The sequence below is a fragment of the Gymnoscopelus microlampas genome (assembly GCF_963454915.1).
Source record: "Gymnoscopelus microlampas genome assembly, chromosome: 10".
Taxonomy (NCBI): domain Eukaryota; kingdom Metazoa; phylum Chordata; class Actinopteri; order Myctophiformes; family Myctophidae; genus Gymnoscopelus; species Gymnoscopelus microlampas.
Genome location: NC_139947.1, coordinates 17,208,988 through 17,226,989, shown reverse-complemented (window position 1 = coordinate 17,226,989; position 18,002 = coordinate 17,208,988). Strand labels below are relative to the sequence as shown.

The window sequence follows — 18,002 nt, the reverse complement described above, 5'->3', positions numbered from 1 at the left end:
ACCTCGACATACTGTTTATACCAGTGGTTCTCAAAGTGGGGCCCGGGGACCCGCAGAGGTCCTTGAGGGGTTTCCAGGGGATCCCCAGTAAAATGACTGATAGTTATGAACCAAATGGACACTTAAAGGTTTGTAACTCTGACAGTGCACAGGTTCCATTTTGTACACTGTCAAGAGTTTATGGGGGTCCATGGCCCTAATGCATACCAAACTGTTTGTCCTTGAAATTAAAAAGTATGAGAACCACGCGTTTACACAATCGTCTCAAATGACACACATTGTACCTTTTTGTACCCTTTTTCCCAGACCATGACAGATTTAACGTGTTAGTACGATTTCTACCACACATGGGGGATTGTCCAGATGACTGTGTCTCTTCACTTTAACTAAGCACATCTACTGCAACTGAATGGTGGGTTCATTGGGCTTTGATGAGAAATATTTTCTCATGAAATCAAATGGCAAATTTTTTTGGTATGGATTTCCATATATGATAAAGTTCCCCCACCTAACCAAAATCACCCACTCAGCAGCGCCTCCATTCACTTCTGCACCAGATTCACGTCTTGTTTCCTGCCTTGAGCAACAACAAAATGAGTGGAAACGTGCGATTTGTTTCAGTTAGTGGTTTAGACAGAGAAGTCATTTTTCAAAGCTATATGGTCTTTGATCCTTCTATTCATACCACTGTAACGTAGCAACCATATCCAGCACCCATGAGCCCTTTTGTGTTAGCACCCTGCACTACCCAAAAAAGCAAAAGAAACAGACTTCAATGCATGCACGTGGATGCTCTTATATTGACCTATAAGGGTCAGTTTTTACACTCAAAGTTTAACTGGTATTGTCAACCATTATCCCCACATTTTTTCTTGTATCTTTCAAGGACCCCAGTTTGATGGGTAGTAGTTTCTTTTCTTTTTTTCTTTTTTTATCCCACGATTTTGTAACCCTTTTTTTTCACCCGGTGCCAATTTTCTAAGTGATTCTGGGCGCTACACTCCCCCCACCAGCCTAGGGAGCCCAGGGCCGAGCTCATGCCTCCTTCAATGCATGAGAGCCAACTGACCTTTTTGTCACCTGACAGGGGGGGGTTTCCCCGGTAGGACGTAGCGCGTGGAAGGAACACGTTATTCCAACCCTTCCCCTCCATCAGTATTAACTACCCTAGGAGACACGGGGAGAACATGCAAACTCCACACAGAGTAGGCCCTTTCGCCAACCCCACCTAGGGTATGGGCGCTGATGACGTGGAGGAGAAGACACGCCCACAGCGTCCCCGGCGGGAATCGAACCCAGGACCTTCTAGCTGTGAGGCGACAGCGCTACCGATTGCGGGCTATAGTTCCAAAGATTGGAACTTCTTCATTGAGATAGAACGGGCATTTCCAAATTCCATTCTTACAGTGGGAGTCAACGCTAGTGTCGTTACTCTCATATTAGATCACGCTGGTAGGACAGACCCCTACTTGATTTGACCATCTGGGATTTTTTTTATTGTCATCTCCGGCGGGCCGAAAGGCATGGCCGAGACTATGTTTGCACCCTGTCCGTCTGTCCGTGTGTCCGTGTGTGTCCGTGTGTGTCCGTGTGTCTGTCGCCCCCTCCGTCTGTGGACAGCTAATATCCAGCACTGTTGGCTTGATCGCAGCAAAACTGTGCACACACACTCCCTGGATGTCAATTCAGAATCTCTGCCCCTCATTTTTTATATGGGCCTGTTGTAGCGCCACCAGGAGGCCGCTTTTTTCAAAACACACACACACACACACACACACACACACACACACACACACACACACACACACACACACACACAGCAGAAACCATGACCTAAATCAAGACCCGTTTACTGTCAATAAGAGCGGAAAATCTAGAGCAGCATCAGCAATTTTTCAAATCAGCTATAACGGGCCGATTCATGTTTTTACCTATAACTGCACCGAAAACTGGGTATGTGCACTTCCTTGAGGCCAAGGAAAAACCTTTGCCCTGCATTTTTCACATCTGCCTTTTATAGCGCCACCAGGAGGCCGACTTATGTAAACAAGGGAACCAGGAGACCTGGTACTGCCAGACCCCTAGTGGTTGAAATCTGAATGACCGGGCTTCGCATGACGTGTGTCCCTTCTATGTCCCTTCTATGACGTAAGGGGGACAGACTTTTTTGGCTGGGGCCGGGGGACAAAGTGACCATGCCCATGTATGGAGAAAACAGATACAAAGCCTCATGTAAGCCCGACCCCTTGGGTCTGGCAAACACATTTTTGCATATTACTCTACACATGATCTCTATAGTTATGTGATCAAGACGGATCTGTTTGATTTTTCATATTCCATCCTGATTGGCTAACATTGACATCTACAGTTTGCAGGAGTGGGCCGTTTTGAACAATATGCTGCAAATCATGGATGCAGCGCCCGATTGCGGTGAAACTTTGCAGGCACATTCGCAGTCGCACTATGTTGAGGAACAAATGCCACCCTTTCAACATTGCCCTATTATAGTGCCACCAGGAGGCCCATTTGTGCGAAATATTTGTTTGCATTACTCCTACAAATGTTGTCCAAACATCACGCAAATTGGTACATATTATCTCTTTAGTCAAGTGATCAAGACGGATCCATCCGATCCGTCCGATTTTTCATATTCCAGCCTGATTGGCGAATTCCGAACATTGCTGGCCCACACTAACCTACCTGACCTGGTGGAGTCCTGTGCTCCGCACTTTTTCTAGTTAAACATTATTTGGTCTGTTATCTGGTCTAGAATTCCTTTTGTCTTACTGTAGGTAGGTAGGCAGGCATAGAGATAACACACACACACACACACACACACACACACACACACACACACACACACACACACACACACACACACACACACACACACACACACAGCAGAAACCATGACCTAAATCAAGACCCGTTTACTGTCAATAAAAGCGGAAAACATAGAGCAGCATCAGCATTGGGCAGTGTTGCATAATATTGAAATCTAGTCTATTTGTAGGTAGCCTCGTTTTCAAGCCTTTTTGTTTCATAATTAGCCTACATAACTTGTTGTCTACTCTAGTAGGCTACATAGCCTATACACATCTTGCCTTGGCCGTCCAACAGATTTAACTGAACTGGGACTTATTTACTGGTCAAATTAAAGCTTGAACACAAAAACACACTTATGTAATCCTATTTGTTTACCAATTAATCAAAAGTCACTCATTTGCCAAAGTCAAGCTTTATTTTTCCAGAGTTAAAGTAGAGAGAAAAAAACTAAATTCAATTCAATTAAAATGAGCTTTATTGGCATGAGAAAACATAGTTTACATTGCCAAAGCAAAAGTGGAACAAAACAATGTATCACAAATACATATTGAATATAAATAGGAATAAAATAAAAGTGTAAACAGAACTGTGTTTCATTGCAATGTTGAGGGAAGACTATCTTAAACTACAAAAAAATAGCATTTTCTGTCAGAAATAATTATATAGGAGAGGTTAGCTTGGTATAAACTTTTGAAAGTTGACAGCAGCATTTCAATGTTTTGTATTCACTTTGTATAAAACCTTTGCGACAAGTAGCAGGCAATTCTCTCTCTCTCTCTCTCTCTCTCTCTCTCTCTCTCTCTCTCTCTCTCTCTCTGTCGCTCTCTCTCGCTCTCTCTCTCAGCCTTACTTCTTTACATAAGAGGCGGGGCTGAGTGAGGCAGGGATTTACTCAGCGAAAAATTCAAATTGGCAATTGGCATTATGACAAGACAACACATGGGAGCCCAGAAGACAGCTGAGGTAGTTGATCGCAGCTAGTAAGAATCACTGTAGATTCTACAGTGTTTCGTTTAGTTTATCACCGGGATATGTAACCTATTCTATTGAGCCTTTATAGCCTTTATTACCCATGGGATAGATGAGGTGAGGTGGATGGGGATGTCACGTTACACTGATGCCTACCTGGACAAAGGAATGACTTGATTATGGCTTTTACAAGACGACAAAAAGAAGAATACAAACTTGCCATAGTAGTGTTATGTCTTTCTTAAGTATTAAGATTCAGTGTTAAGATGTGTCCTGTCAAGGGACTGTCATTCATTTTCTTCTTGGTGTCTCCGGTGTGCTTTGTGTTTGCCTCAGATGTTTTTACATGCCACGTGAGTATAGCTACCCTATTATTTTAAAGTAGCTGAATTAAAATTATAGCTCTTCAAAAATCCATCTATTTATTTATTTGTTTGTTTGTTTACATTATTATTATTATTATTATTATTATTATTATTACCCTTATTATTATTATTATTATTATTATTATTATTATTAATAATATTATTATTAGGCTAGGGTTAGGGTTAGGGCAAGTATTATTATGGCCATTATTATTTTACTTTTTTCATATGTATTATCTTTAACAAGTGCAGTAAATTATATCAATGGGCATTTGCTTTTGCTTTGTTTCATAATGTCCCTTACAGGCTTGTGATTTCTTAATGTTTACACCATGTCTTTCTCTTCCCCTCACTGTAGATGGGAAATCAAACTGGTAAGTTGGTTACCCTAACCCTAACCCTAAGGAGCCAACCTGAACTTTGCTCTCTTACATAGTGGCTCACACTGCTAGAGGAGACTGAATCAAAATGATGTAGCATAAAAAAAAGAAGTATGACATATAATAAAGGCTTTCTGTGGTGCCAGTATCACATCAGTAACACATTATACTGTATTATCTGACAGATTGGAAACAGCAGCCTGTTCTGGTGCCAGTCCGCTCCTCTGTGTCTGGACGAGATGGAGAATGTATCAGTGTGCATGTTTGGATGACAGCTGAAGGTACGGAGGGAAATTGCACACTATCCTAAATACACAATCGAAACTGTAACAAATTGAACCATGTATATATAAATAAATATATATAAACTCCTCACAAAAAGTTTGGAAACGTAACTTCGGTCGATTATCTCTCCCCTTTAATAATACCAATTGGTATTGTGTTTTATATACTTTTCATTGTTGATTAGTCACCTTTAAAACAAGGTCAAACTTGTGTGTGTGATGAGCAACACAGCTAAACATGTGGGTAGTAGCACCCCCCCAAAAAATGAGCCAAAATCCCCCAATATGCTTCTGTTGGTAATCACTCTCATTTTGAGCTGGCAGGTGTGAGCATGGTCCTGCAACTTTGTTGCGTTTGTGTATGCTCCAAGCTGCAACACTGCCCCCATGGCCACGTTTGTCCCTTCAGGATAAGGCCTGTGCAATAGGCCAAGTGGAAGCTGGTGTTCCGTTACACTGAGTGGCATCATTATTTGGTGTCAGCCCTGGTACCATTTCCAAACTTAGGACCAAGTTCTGTGAGACTGGTGAAGTCAAAGGAAGACCGCGAAATGGACGTCCCAGGAAGACGACACCCCAAGAAGACCAGTTCCTCACCCTTGCTTTCTTCCAGAGATTTACAGGCAAAATGTGCACAACGGTACCACAGACGGATGTCAAAGTTGCAGGACCCATGCTCAGGTGCCAGTCATACACCTACAGTATGACTGGCACGAAGTCAGAGGTAACCCTAACCCTGCCAGCAGGTGTGTTCTGGTAGGTCGATCAAAATGAGAGCGATTCCCACAGAAGCATATTGGGGGATTTACGCCACTCACACGTTTAGCTGTGTTGCTCATTCTACGATTGCACAATCCTTATACCTCGTTGTAAAGGTGACTAATCAACAATTTTAAATACAATACAATAATTATTAATACAATAATAATTGGTATTATTGAAGGGGAGAAATAAACAAATAAGTAAAGTTTCTGAACTTTTTGTGAGGAGTTTATAGATATATAGAGGTATATGGTTCCATTTGGTACACTCAGTTGCACATTGATAAATTAACAAGGGCACTTCACTACATTTGCCTTATTTCACTTCATATTTTTCGTCTGGTAATTGTTCACTATATGAATGGCAATGCTTTCTTCTAGACTTCCAAAACGAATCGATGCTAGAAATCCAGTCGTCGCAATCCTACAGGAAATTCACCATTAAATCTAGGAGAAAGAATAAAAAGGTTGGTCCTGCTCTGTTTGTACGCTACTTCCCTTAAAAATAGGGGTTCAAGAAATATGAACTAATAGCCCGTAGATCATAATGCAATCTAGTGAGAACCCTTTCTCTTTTGTCTTTTAGTTTATTAGGTTTGCTGACAGAGGGAAGGTCCGTTGTCAAGAACCTGGTGGAAACAACTTGACTGTGGTAATATTTATTTTTTATTTTTTATGACCATCTAAAAGAGTCTTTGGGTACTCAGAAAAGTGCTATATAAATTCGAGACACTTATTATCTCAGGTCTGATCATGTTGATGGCGATGATGATGAAGATGATAATGATGTGACTTTGTTATTTTTTCTCCTTGCAGTGGAAACTGGTTTATAATTGTGTCTACATGCATTTCGGGGAGAGCATCAAAGTGTTTCTCACAACTGGGACAGGGAGAAAAGAACAAGGAAGTTACAAAGTATCAGGTAATGATTTATGTGTGCTTCTTAACCGCTTACTGTAAGTGTAAACAACCCCTTAGTGGTCCGGGGTGCCCCAGGGCTCTATACTAGGTCCGCTAGTATATCCCTCTACACCAAACCTCTGCGATGTACAATGTCACAATGTGTCACAATGTGTATCAACACATCGCATTATGAGCTTGCAGATCTGCTATTTTTGCCAAATGGGATGCTACAGTTCATGTAGTCAAGTCCATGTCACATCCCAGTTCTTTTTTCTTTTATGATATTATTTTCCTTGTTGCTTCTTCAAAAGGAACCACAAACCACAACATAAGGAAGCGCAAAGCAAGTTACATGACAACACAATGGGTTTCAGATCCAGTACCAGAATTCCATCTGTCTGTGGATCGGCGGTCTAGATCTGTCAATGTGACCATTCTGCCGGGAGACAGAGTGACGACCCGTTTGTGTTACAAAGGATTGGATGCCTGCGATTCTGTGTCGTCTTCTAGTGATATTACAGTAAGTATCCATTGTGAAGTGAGTGTGTGTAAGTGCGTGTCTACTGTATGTGCACATGCAATGTATTTGGATATGCCCGTGTGATTGTGTACAAAAGACACTGATGGATTCAATTTCACAAACATTGTGTGACCTTCATAGACTCTCTGCTTAGTCCCAGGGCTAAACAATCACCTGTTTGAAGCATCATGTTCTATGCCAAAGCAATGAGGAGGGAGACCACTGTACAATGCAAAAGAATAGTTTTAATGCCTTCAAACAGCTATTCTTACAACTTTTTGTTTAGACAAATGAACAAAGAAATGGCTTAAAATCCTACAGACTACTCAGCTTTGCGTTTGGAGTACAATAACTCTTCCTCAGGCAGCAGTTCTTGTACTTGAAATACGTTGCTGAGTAGCAGTGGCGATCCCAGGATTTGACCAAAAGGGTCGACGTTTCGACCCTTTTGGTCTTTTTTAAGTATACTTGAAAAAGACAGAAAGGGGCGAAACGTTGTATACTATCTGCTGTTTGTTATAAAGAAATAAACTTTTGTAGGGGTAAAGGTCCCACCTGGCTCTGTGGAGACTTTGCCTCTTATTGCTCTGCAGTGCTCCATTTAACACAATTGGCAGGGGTTTGATTGTGTTCTCTGTCACTGCACTAAGGACTCCTACAGGTTGGTCTCTTCAGCAGGTAGCGAAACTGGGAGGGATAGCATGTTCCTCCTCACGCGTTGACCAAACGACTGCAAGTGGGGATTAGCAGCAACAGAACCCGAGTTGCAGTTTGTTGTTCCAGGGGAATTGGCATAGTGACTAACTTGGGGAAAATGCGTGTGTGTGTGAGAAAAAAAGGAACTGAAAGGAAGAAGATCTTTCTGTTTTACATACACTGGTGTTTTCTTTTCAGATTGACCCGTTGAAGTCTCTGTCTGCCATTTTCAACTTCACTTACCTCCTGCCCTGTGTCTGTGTAGAGGTGAGATCTGTTCCCATATACGGTAGCCACATTTCTGTGTTATTGACAATGAGAGACAGCCCATCAGGGGTGTTTCCTCTGGACTCACCTGCATTTACATGCTTGTCTTTGTGTCCAGGTGTATTACACCCACAATGATGCCAAGCGACGGCATAGGTGCCCATTTGAAAATGACACTCTATTTGGTGAGTGTGAGACATGAGTCATGTTTTGCCTGAGACTGTTAATTACTTAAACCCTATACTTAATTGTGGAGAGCTTTGTTAATCCCGCGGGGGAAATTCTGTTTCAGCTTAACCCAGCTGATGGCTGTTCAGATGGTCACAATAAGCGCTCTGGGGGGAGCGGTTAGGGGTTAAGTGTCTTGCTCAGGCACACTTCTTTGACGCATAGACATGGGTACGACCGGATTCCCAAGGGCTCTATATTAGGCACCCTCCTGCTTTTGCTTTACACAAAATATTTTCCCAAAAATAAAATCTTCCCCAAAACAGCTACAGAGCTTGTAGATCGGCTAGATAGACAGAAAGACAGACAGACAGAGAGAGAAACCTATGATCTGAATAGTAATTCTTACACGGTACGTTGTGATTCTTGTCATTCCTAGTCATTCAGACACTACTTTTCGTGACATACGTCATATGTCGAAGTATAAAATAAGGCATTGATTTACTTTTGCATGACACTGTCCATGTCATACGACACAAAGTATAAAACAGGGCATTAATAGGAAGAAAACATAAAAAGATAGAATGTGGAGATACAAGGTTTCATACAGTGTTGATAATGTGTTCATATTTGTGTATGCAGATGTTAGGGATGTGTGGAATTCCGGTAAAGTCAAACCATATGAGTCAATGGTAACCTGGATCTCCATGTGTACGTCCAACAACCTGAAGCCCTCTGCCGCCCTCTGCTGGAAGCACTATGAAACACACCTCTGCACACCCATCCTCAACTCAACACTTGATGTGATACAGGAAGACCAAAAAGTGACATGGACCAAGGTTAATTTTATCTGTCATTTACATGTTTACACATGAAAAATGAAAATCATATTCAGGACCAGCAATGTACAATAAGTCTCAAATAAACTAACAATAAAATAAGATAATAAGCCATAAGCATATCGAATATAAATACTAAAGTGCAATGAAATTAAAACTGCATATTAAAATGCATCAACATTTATGGAGGCAGGATAAACATAAACATGGCAGCATAACAAGCAAGGCAGAAAGCATTATTAAGGCATAGAGTTCATCAGTTTAAAACAGTCTTTGGATTGAAGCCGGTGATGTCACAATTATCACATCATCAATTATTTGAGATAATCGCAATTATTTTGCATAATTGTCATAAGTGTTTCTATGTTGAAAAATGTTCATACATTTTGGCAGACATAGCAGATCTACAAGCCCAAAACGCATCACGTTGTGATAGCTTCAAGATTGGCTATTTCCACTATTTAAAACAAATATTCTCTGCATAGTTAAGTCATTTGTCATAACATATTTTTGTTTACAAAGCTTTTTTCATTTTTTCTTCATTGGTTCCAATGTTCAATGGCAAATACACAATGAAATCGTTAATTGTTAAATGTCATGATTGTGACAGCCCAAGTGATGATGATGATGATGGCGAAAATGATGGTATTGATGAAATGTTCAAATTCTTCATATCTCCCTGTCTCCTCACCAGAAATATAACATATCTGCCGTAGACAAACACCCTCAGATGTGTGTGCAGGTGAGGATGTGTGTGTGTGTGTGTGTGTGTGTGTGTGTGTGTGTGTGTGTGTGTGTGTGTGTGTGTGTGTGTGTGTGTGTGTGTGTGTGTGTGTGTGTGTGTGTGTGTGTGTGTGTTTGCGTGCGTGCGCGCGTGTGTGCGTGTGTGCGTGCGTGCGCATGTGTGCATGTGTGTGTACGTACGAGTGTGTGTACCTTGGTATGAGTGCATGTGTATGGATGTGCTCTTTTATTTCTTCTTATCACTCATGATGCTTAACTCTGTCCTTCATCTTTGTAGTTCTCTTTCCAGGGCAGCTATGACACTCGTTGCCTTTTCCAGAATGGTGAGTTCAATTCCATGTCTTTTTTTGTTCACGTTAACTGTCACATTTGGCCCTATAAGTAATCCCCTCACAAACAACTACCTATACTCTCTCTCTCTCTGTTCTCTATCCTATAGATACGCCTAAGTGGGACTCACATATTGGAGCTGTTAGGCAGAGGGTGCTTGTGTATCTCACCTCCTCCCAGACAGCCAACTACTCTGCTCAGCTCTGTGTCCTGAGTGAGATGGGGTGCCATCCCAGAGGACGTGTTTACTCAGTAAAAATGGTACATGTGTGTGTGTGTGTGTGTGTGTGTGTGTGTGTGTGTGTGTGTGTGTGTGTGTGTGTGTGTGTGTGTGTGTGTGTGTGTGTGTGTGTGTGTGTGTGTGTGTGTGTGTGTGTGTGTGTGTGTGTGTGTGTGTGTGTGTGTGTGTGTGCGCGCGCGCCTGTGTGTTAGGGCTGCGCAATATATTGGTATTATATCGATATTGTGCTATGAGACTAGATACCGGGTATCGGAATATGGCATAAGCGTTATCTTTTTCCTGGTTTGAATCACTTAAGCCTTATTTTATACCTTCAGAAGTTGTCAAACGTTTTTAAATATAGCAAAAATACAATCTCACAACGCTCCCTCCCTCCCTCTCTGTCTCTCTGAGAGAGAGAGAGAGAGAGAGAGAGAGAGAGAGAGAGAGAGAGAGAGAGAAAGAGAACTTGCATGTGCAGATATACTGTAGATAGGCCATTATTCCTATTATTTTTCCCCAAACAGCCAGGCAAATGGAATTTCATACAACAGTGAGTGACAGCTCTTTTGATGTGTTTTACAGGAAGGGGGCGCTGCTGAGACACAGATGAATGTGCCTTCTGAAGGATTGCCTCTTGAGAAGACATGTGTGCAGGTAGAGTCATGTCATAAAGCCGTGCAGGCCAGGGCTGAGAAATGTCTTTCTGATACTTTTCATGCCTTTTCTTTTGATTTTAACGTGTTCTTGATGCTGTGAATTTGTAGGTGTGGCGGTCAGATCCGGCTATGCATGGGAGAAGAATACTGTGCCTTGACAGTGAGTTTATCTAGATGTATACACAGTCACATACACATACAGGTGTGTGCACGCACAAACATGCTCTCCAGTGGTGGACAAAGTACTCAACCCCAGTACTTGAGTCAAAGTATACAGTAGATATTCTTGGTCAGATATTACTCAACTACAGTACAAGCTCACCATGTGTTGCATTATGACACGTTGTGAGCCTGTAGATCAGCTATTTTCAGTATTATATAGTATATTATTTTTTTAATAGGGCTTAACTGGTTAATTCATTTTGTGTTATAGTAAGTTTGTATAGTATATTGTATGTCTTATATGCCTGGGCCACAATGGAAACAAGCCCTCAGGGCTTTTGTGTTATCCTTTGTGTAATTGTACCGCTGTACTGTTTGCAATTTGTTAATAAAGTATTCAATCAATCCAACAAACTGGCAACGCATACATACTGTTCGTACGTGTACATGCTGCCAGGAGCTTACAGTAATACTACATTCTTTGTGTTTACCTGTAGCCACACACAGAAGATATGGTTTGTTCGGAGTGGCAGCCTTGGTATTTGCGGTTACTCTGGCATTGTTGGGAATCATTGTACGCCACGTGACGAGGAAAGGAGTTGCAGGTCAGGTCCAGTTGCTTCCTTGATAAATAGTTAATGGTACAGTATAAGCATCAACACTCTTTGACAACTTTAGGTCTCTTGTTACATACAGCAAATCAAATTGTTTGTCGATTCTGGCTTGGTTCCAACGTCAGCTTGCTTACAACTCCTGATCCTTCCATCTAAGTTGAGTTCTCTTATTACTGGTTGATTGTCAACCTGTGGCGGTTACCATGTCAACTTGCTTTACAACTCTTGATCCTACCATCTAATTAGATTGGCAAACTTTAATACAGTCAAATGTTATACAGGGATATACTGCAATAACTGTTATGAATGAGAAAAGTAAGTCATTTTAAGTCAAATTAAAAATTAATTAAAATGAATTTCCCCCTTTTTTCCTTTCTTCCTTCCTTCCTTTCTATCTTTCTTTCTTTTCTACCATTCATCTATTCTACATGCCCGCCTTTCCACCTCTAGGTTGGCTGTCTGCCCACAGGCCAGTGTTGTTGGTGTCCTCCTCCGACCAGACGTCCCATGTGTCTGCTGTGGGTGTGTTAGCCTCCATCCTGCAAGGGGAGGTGTGCACCACGGTGCGCTTGGCCCAGTGGGCCCACTGCTCTGACAGAGGGGCTAGGAGTGCTGCGGGGGCGGCAGCAGTGGCAGACCTGGGCCCGCTCCCCTGGCTGTATGGACAGTGGGAAGCAGTACGCAGGTCAGAGGGGAAGGTGCTGATTGTCTGGAGTCCTGAAGCCAATAAGTACTATGAAAGGTGGAGAGGGGAGAGCGGGAAAGTGGATAGAAATGAGAGAAGAAAACAGAAGGCATGTGAAGGGGAGAAAATGAACGAGGAGTTGGAGGAGGATTGGAAACTCAAAGAGAAGAGGCTAGGAAAGGGAAGGAAACAGAAAGGCAATGGGCAGCAAGGTTCCGGTAAGTTGACTGATGTCGATGGGATGGAGGTCCCACAGAGTGAGCCGTCTTCAGTGACAGAGCCAGTGTTCATAGCCGCCATGGCCAGCCTACAGGCGGCACTCCAAGAGCAAGGCAAGGACCACGGAGTTGCCTTTGTGTACTTCGAGGGCCATGGTCACAGTAGGGACATTCCTAAGGACCTCAGAAACGTCCCTCGATATTGCTTACCACAGGACTTTAGGGGTCTGATACAGGAGTTAGGTGGTACAGTGAGAGAACCTCAAAGTGGAAAATCTGGATGGTACTGCTGGCCCCAACTCCTCTCGAAAACATTGTCACTATGGTTGGCCCAACGACTGGCCCACAGGCTACGGAATTTGCTGCGGCAGACACAGGCTCATAGAACTAAGGTACGGAGGCAGAGGCTCGAGTCACCAGTGTTAACACCAGAGGCTGAGCAAGAGCAGGAACCTCTTCACGTGTCACCATGCTGAGTGGTGGAGCTTGAGTCTCAGATTTCACCTAACTGGTCAGGACACACTTTTGTCCAGGATGTAACATGAGGCGAGGGTCATGGGAGTTGATGTTGCACTGTAAGCAACTCAGAAACACTGTCTCAATGAGGGCTATTCATCGAGCTTCACCCAGTCCGTCCACTTGTTTTGCCTATTAATGTATATGTAAATGTAATATTTACCTGTGATACTTGTAGTTTATGGCCACAAACAGTGTCTCTTTATGTGACGTGCTTTCCACTGAAGCCACACTGAACACCTCTCTTATCTCTAACCTCTGTAAATAAACTAGGGCTGCAACTATTGATTATTATTCTATTATTATTCAATTACTTTTTCAACAAATCAAATAATCGAGAAGTATGTTTTTATAATCATGTTTTTTTTTTTATATATATAAATAAACGAAGCAGTGCTGAACAATTCTAATAGACTTTTTTGTATAATCTACTGAATCGATTAGTCTGATTAGTCACTTAAGCCCTATTTTATACTTAGTCATACAAGGGTATCATGCAAAATTGTGAAAATAGCAGATCTACAAGCTCAGAAAGATGCGACGTATTGTGAGCTGGTAGATTATTATTTTTTGCTACTGTATCTAAAAACAAAAAACAACAACAACAAACAAAAAATTGATAATTTCATTCAAATTGATTATGTTTTATAATCGATTACATCTATTTATTTATTTGTTCCAATGTTCAATGCCAAAAACACAATGAAATCGTTAATCGCAATTATTTGTATGACAATTAATCGTCGAGTAAAATGTCATGATCGTGACAGTCCGTGATGATGATGATGATGATGATGATGATGATGATGGTGACAATGATGGTGTCAATGATGGTGTCGATGAAATGTCCAAATTGTTCATATGTAAATCTATTTGTATTGTAGTATTGTAGTATATGTATGTGACATCATGCAGCTCAGGGCAAGTGTGGTACAGTGTTCTGTACCAAACTAACAGAACAGACTGTTCTGTTAGTTACCAAAACTTAAAACAGTATCAAATGTGTAAAAAAACAAAAACAATAACAAGACACCACCAATGCTAAGAATCTTAATTTAGATAGCATAATGTTTACTTTAGACAGATGCTAGATGTAATGTTTACCTGCTATCCAGTTACTTTGTATGATTATTTTTCTTTGCACTATACTTATGTGACCACTTACCCCGTCGTTTTTTGACTAGGGTTCATGCCTTTTACTATGATTGCACTTGTAAGTCACTCTGGATGAGTATCTGCTAAATGCCTAAATTGTTATTTATCTGTAAATTATAGCTCCGGTGTATACATTGAAACATACTCTACCTCCTGTTTGACAAGACTTGTCACCAATAAGTTTATAAACAAAATGCAGGTTTTGAACATTTATTATCAGCCTCCCACTTTATTGGTCCTTTGTTTTGATTGGAATTAATTTGGTTAATGCATGCCATGGTTATGGTCATTAGCACCATAATGAACAAGAAGACTCAAGCCCAATAAAAAGACTTGAGTCATTGTCGAGCAACACGGTATGCAACAAAGTATAAACTATTTAAATTTAGAACATGTTGCTTGACTATTAATGAATGGAAAATATGATGCAACTTGACCAACGTCATGTTTTCCAGTTGAAGATCTTTTACAGTATTTTTGTCAAGTGACAGACGTGTCAATGAAGTATGAATTAACCCTCGGTTTTCTTTGTGCTTAGCTCAGCTTTATTCATATCTCAGTGTGTCTGCTCACTCGAGAGCCAGTATTATTCAAATATCACAAAGAGTAAATATACAGAACAACTTTTACTTTGCAAATGCTTGAGCCATAGATCCAATTGCTTACAGGGAGATTTTCAGGTTGAGTTTAATACCTGAATAGTATTTTGACATTCGACAACAGACTCCCGGAAAAGCACCTGTAACCTTAAAATGCCAAGAGATAGTTTGTTCTCCAGAGGTCAGGTATTTGAAGATCTTGTGCCTAGATTAATCTGGTCTGTCACTCACCATGTCAAGACGTGTACAGTGTTGCTCAATGTTTGCTGACATTTGTATTGTCTAATCTACTGTACTTTAAAATATGATCTGCACCTTGTTCCCATGATAAACTGTTGTGAATAAAAACCTGATGCTTCTTATTTAAAAAAATGTATATCGTTTTATTTATTGTCTATGACTCATGTAGGCCACTCTATTTTAAAGCTTGACTGTACTGCTGGGGGGGAGTAAGGTGAGGCAAAACTTCAGTTTCAACTTTTATTAAAATTCCTTAAATCTGGCTTGTCAACATTCAGTTCCAACTTACAGTTGAGCAAGTGATGGTGTAACTGGCTGAGCCAGAACCAAATAGCTAGACTGCATGTCTTTCAACACCACAACAATGTTCCTGAACGGCTTGCTGATGTAGAAATGTAAACTAATCCGTAAAGTCATAGCTGAACCTGATTCAGAGCACATGCATGTTGTTAGTACAGAGACAATGAACAATGTTTATTTAATGATAATACCTATTAACACAGGCCTTTCCCAGATGACCTGACATGAGAGGTCTGGATAGTTCATGCACAGTAAGAATAGAGTAGCGGTAAGCTTGGTAGCCTAATTTTGTCATTTTTGATTATTAGGGAAAGTCAAAGACACATTCTAGTCAAACTGACAGTAGGCCTAGGTCGTAAACACAGCAGTTTGTACAGGTGATACAAAGGACAGACAAGCATGTTGTCAGCGTCCCTGTTCTTCCTTAACACTGAACAAACATCACACATTTAGAAATATCATTTGTAGGGAAAGGGAAATTCAGAAGATGTACAACAGGTGTGGATGATACCCGAGATGGAGAACACAGATGGAAGATTGTCTGTCTATCCAGTTCGTAAGTCCTGAACAATTTACTATTGTGCCCTGGAATATAGTAAATGGACACTTGAACTTTTCATATTACTGAGCTTCAATCCAGACCTCATTTACCTCAACAAAACACATGATCTGGATTACATATAATTCAATTGATGTTGACACACTTGGTTTGGCCATGACAGAAAAACTCACCTTAAGGCCCCTAAAGGGTTGGTGGGTGTAGGTATCTTGGTAAAAGTGTTTACACTTGATTAAATCTGTACAAGTCCTGGATCCTTCAATGAAGTTTTTTCTTCAATTTGCAACCAATAGTCTGATGTTTTTATTTCTGTGTGCAACCCCTTCCATGTTCTTTTGTATCTTGGTAAACGGAAATGAAATTTTGAGGTCATAAGTCTAATTGATACATTAATAGATGGGTTTACAGTTTAAGCATTTGGTATCGGAATATTGCTTTAGTATACCTATCTCCTGCTATCTACCCCCTTCTAAACATTATTATATATATTTTTTGCATTTTTCCCCTTTCCCCAATTTAGTCGTTGTGCCAATTGAAGGTCAAAACAATGTTTAATTTGCTGCTGTTTATTAAAGTTTTGGAGCATTGAAAGTGAGTTGCGAGCCCTTAATTCCTTTTGCTGCTTTTGCAGTTTGGCTCAGCACCAAAGATGGAGCATGTGCATTGTTTTTGTTTTCATTCATATCGGAAATGCATGCATGACATGCATGCTTTTTATGGGAAAAGATTTCTTATGTGATATAATGATAGGGGAGATCAGGGCTAGTTGTCACACGGGTACATTTTCACACAGGCTATATAAACCAGAAGGCATAATCTGTTAACAGTTGTACAGCACGTGCAGCTGACAGAATTTGTTTATCTTAGCTCTTGACATGCAGTAGTGTAGCTATATGTCACTGTGATCCGAGGTGAGAACATGTGTAATATTTTACAGCCATAAAAGTAAAAGAAAAATGGCACATGGCTCCATCCTAGCCACACCAGGCCCTAGCTCAATTCCAGCCATGTCACCAGGTTAAAAGTGATAAACGTGACCAGAGCACAGATCCATTTATGCCCACTTGAGATGTGATATATTACCTCTGGCAGTGGAAACCAGACGCTTCAGTGTTACCTGTGTGATCTGGGAGAGGTTGAAAATGAAATGCCAAAAGCTTAAAATGTCTGCAGAATGTCCTGATTGTATTAAATGAAATATCAACCATGTACAAGGGTGTGTAAATGTTTGATGTTTTGTTGTTGCCTCAGATATGCCTAGATGAAATGTCTATATTGTATATAATATATACAAAGACACTACAAAACATAACAAAACACAGTGAAAGAACATGTATATATTATATACATGTTCTTTCACTGTGTTTTGTTATGTTTTGTAGTGTCTTGGGTAGGGCCATGGGCAGTGTCCCACCCATAGAGTTAAAAATAAGGGTCCCACCCCACCAAAGCTCTGAATATTGTGGCAAACGTGTTTTACAATTCAAACACAATATTGAATAAATGGTGAGATTGGTTTAAAGATTATTATAGTTTAGCATATAGCATTTATTCTTTTTTTTTATTTCGACTTTTGGTTTTCATTTTCAGTTTTAATTTGTTTGTAAAGCGGATTTGCTAGTTTAGTTTTTGATAAGGTATAGTTTTAGTGTACTTTTTATTAGTTTTAGTGTTTGTTTCAGTTGTTTATTGTATGGGATAGTCAGGAGAGAGATTCAAAATGAAAAGGTCAGAAAAATAACGGAAATGCAAGCTCACAGACCCCTTAGCTGAGAGACAGATGAAGCAGGGACCTCTGCTACTGTATAAAATTGCATGTTCAACTGTTAGTTTTTTTTAGAAAGTGGCTTTCATTTGATAGGAAAAAACCTTCCTATCAAACAAACCTTTGGTGGCTTTCCTGTAGTAACTCTGAGGACCCCCTGTTGAAGACCCATGGTTTCAACCATTTGTAGCACTGGCCCTTTAAGGAAAGTGCATAAAGAGGGGTGGCCAGGTTTGTGGCCTCCTGTCTAGCCAGAAG

At 40.7% G+C, this 18,002-nt stretch overlaps 1 protein-coding gene across 3 annotated transcripts; it reads left to right on the top strand.

Moving 5' to 3' along the window:
* Positions 1-3,778: 3,778 nt before the first annotated feature.
* LOC311053904 (uncharacterized protein) lies at positions 3,779-15,233 on the top strand. Of its 3 annotated transcripts, none has more exons than XM_084069690.1 (17): positions 3,779-4,148; positions 4,519-4,534; positions 4,726-4,821; positions 5,967-6,052; positions 6,172-6,234; positions 6,402-6,507; positions 6,800-7,008; positions 7,903-7,971; positions 8,090-8,156; positions 8,782-8,978; positions 9,673-9,720; positions 10,000-10,045; positions 10,162-10,313; positions 10,858-10,929; positions 11,040-11,091; positions 11,591-11,698; positions 12,158-15,233. In XM_084069690.1, the coding sequence occupies exons 1-17, from the start codon at positions 4,062-4,064 to the stop codon at positions 13,084-13,086; spliced, it is 2,403 nt and encodes an 800-aa protein (XP_083925816.1). In that variant the 5' UTR covers positions 3,779-4,061; the 3' UTR covers positions 13,087-15,233. The 3 variants fall into 3 exon arrangements, with proteins under 3 accessions (XP_083925816.1, XP_083925817.1, XP_083925815.1); XM_084069691.1 differs by having other exon boundaries at positions 6,172-6,237; positions 6,863-7,008; XM_084069689.1 differs by having other exon boundaries at positions 6,172-6,237.
* Positions 15,234-18,002: the final 2,769 nt, after the last annotated feature.

Excerpts from the sequence above, each read along its gene's own strand:
- LOC311053904 (XM_084069689.1), top strand. The coding sequence starts at position 4,062 with ATGTGTCCTGTCAAGGGACTGTCATTCATTTTCTTCTTGGTGTCTCCG. Across the intron at positions 6,053-6,171 it reads CTAGGAGAAAGAATAAAAAG|TTTATTAGGTTTGCTGACAG; the intron begins GTTGGTCCTGCT and ends TTTGTCTTTTAG. Across the intron at positions 8,979-9,672 it reads AAAAAGTGACATGGACCAAG|AAATATAACATATCTGCCGT; the intron begins GTTAATTTTATC and ends TCTCCTCACCAG.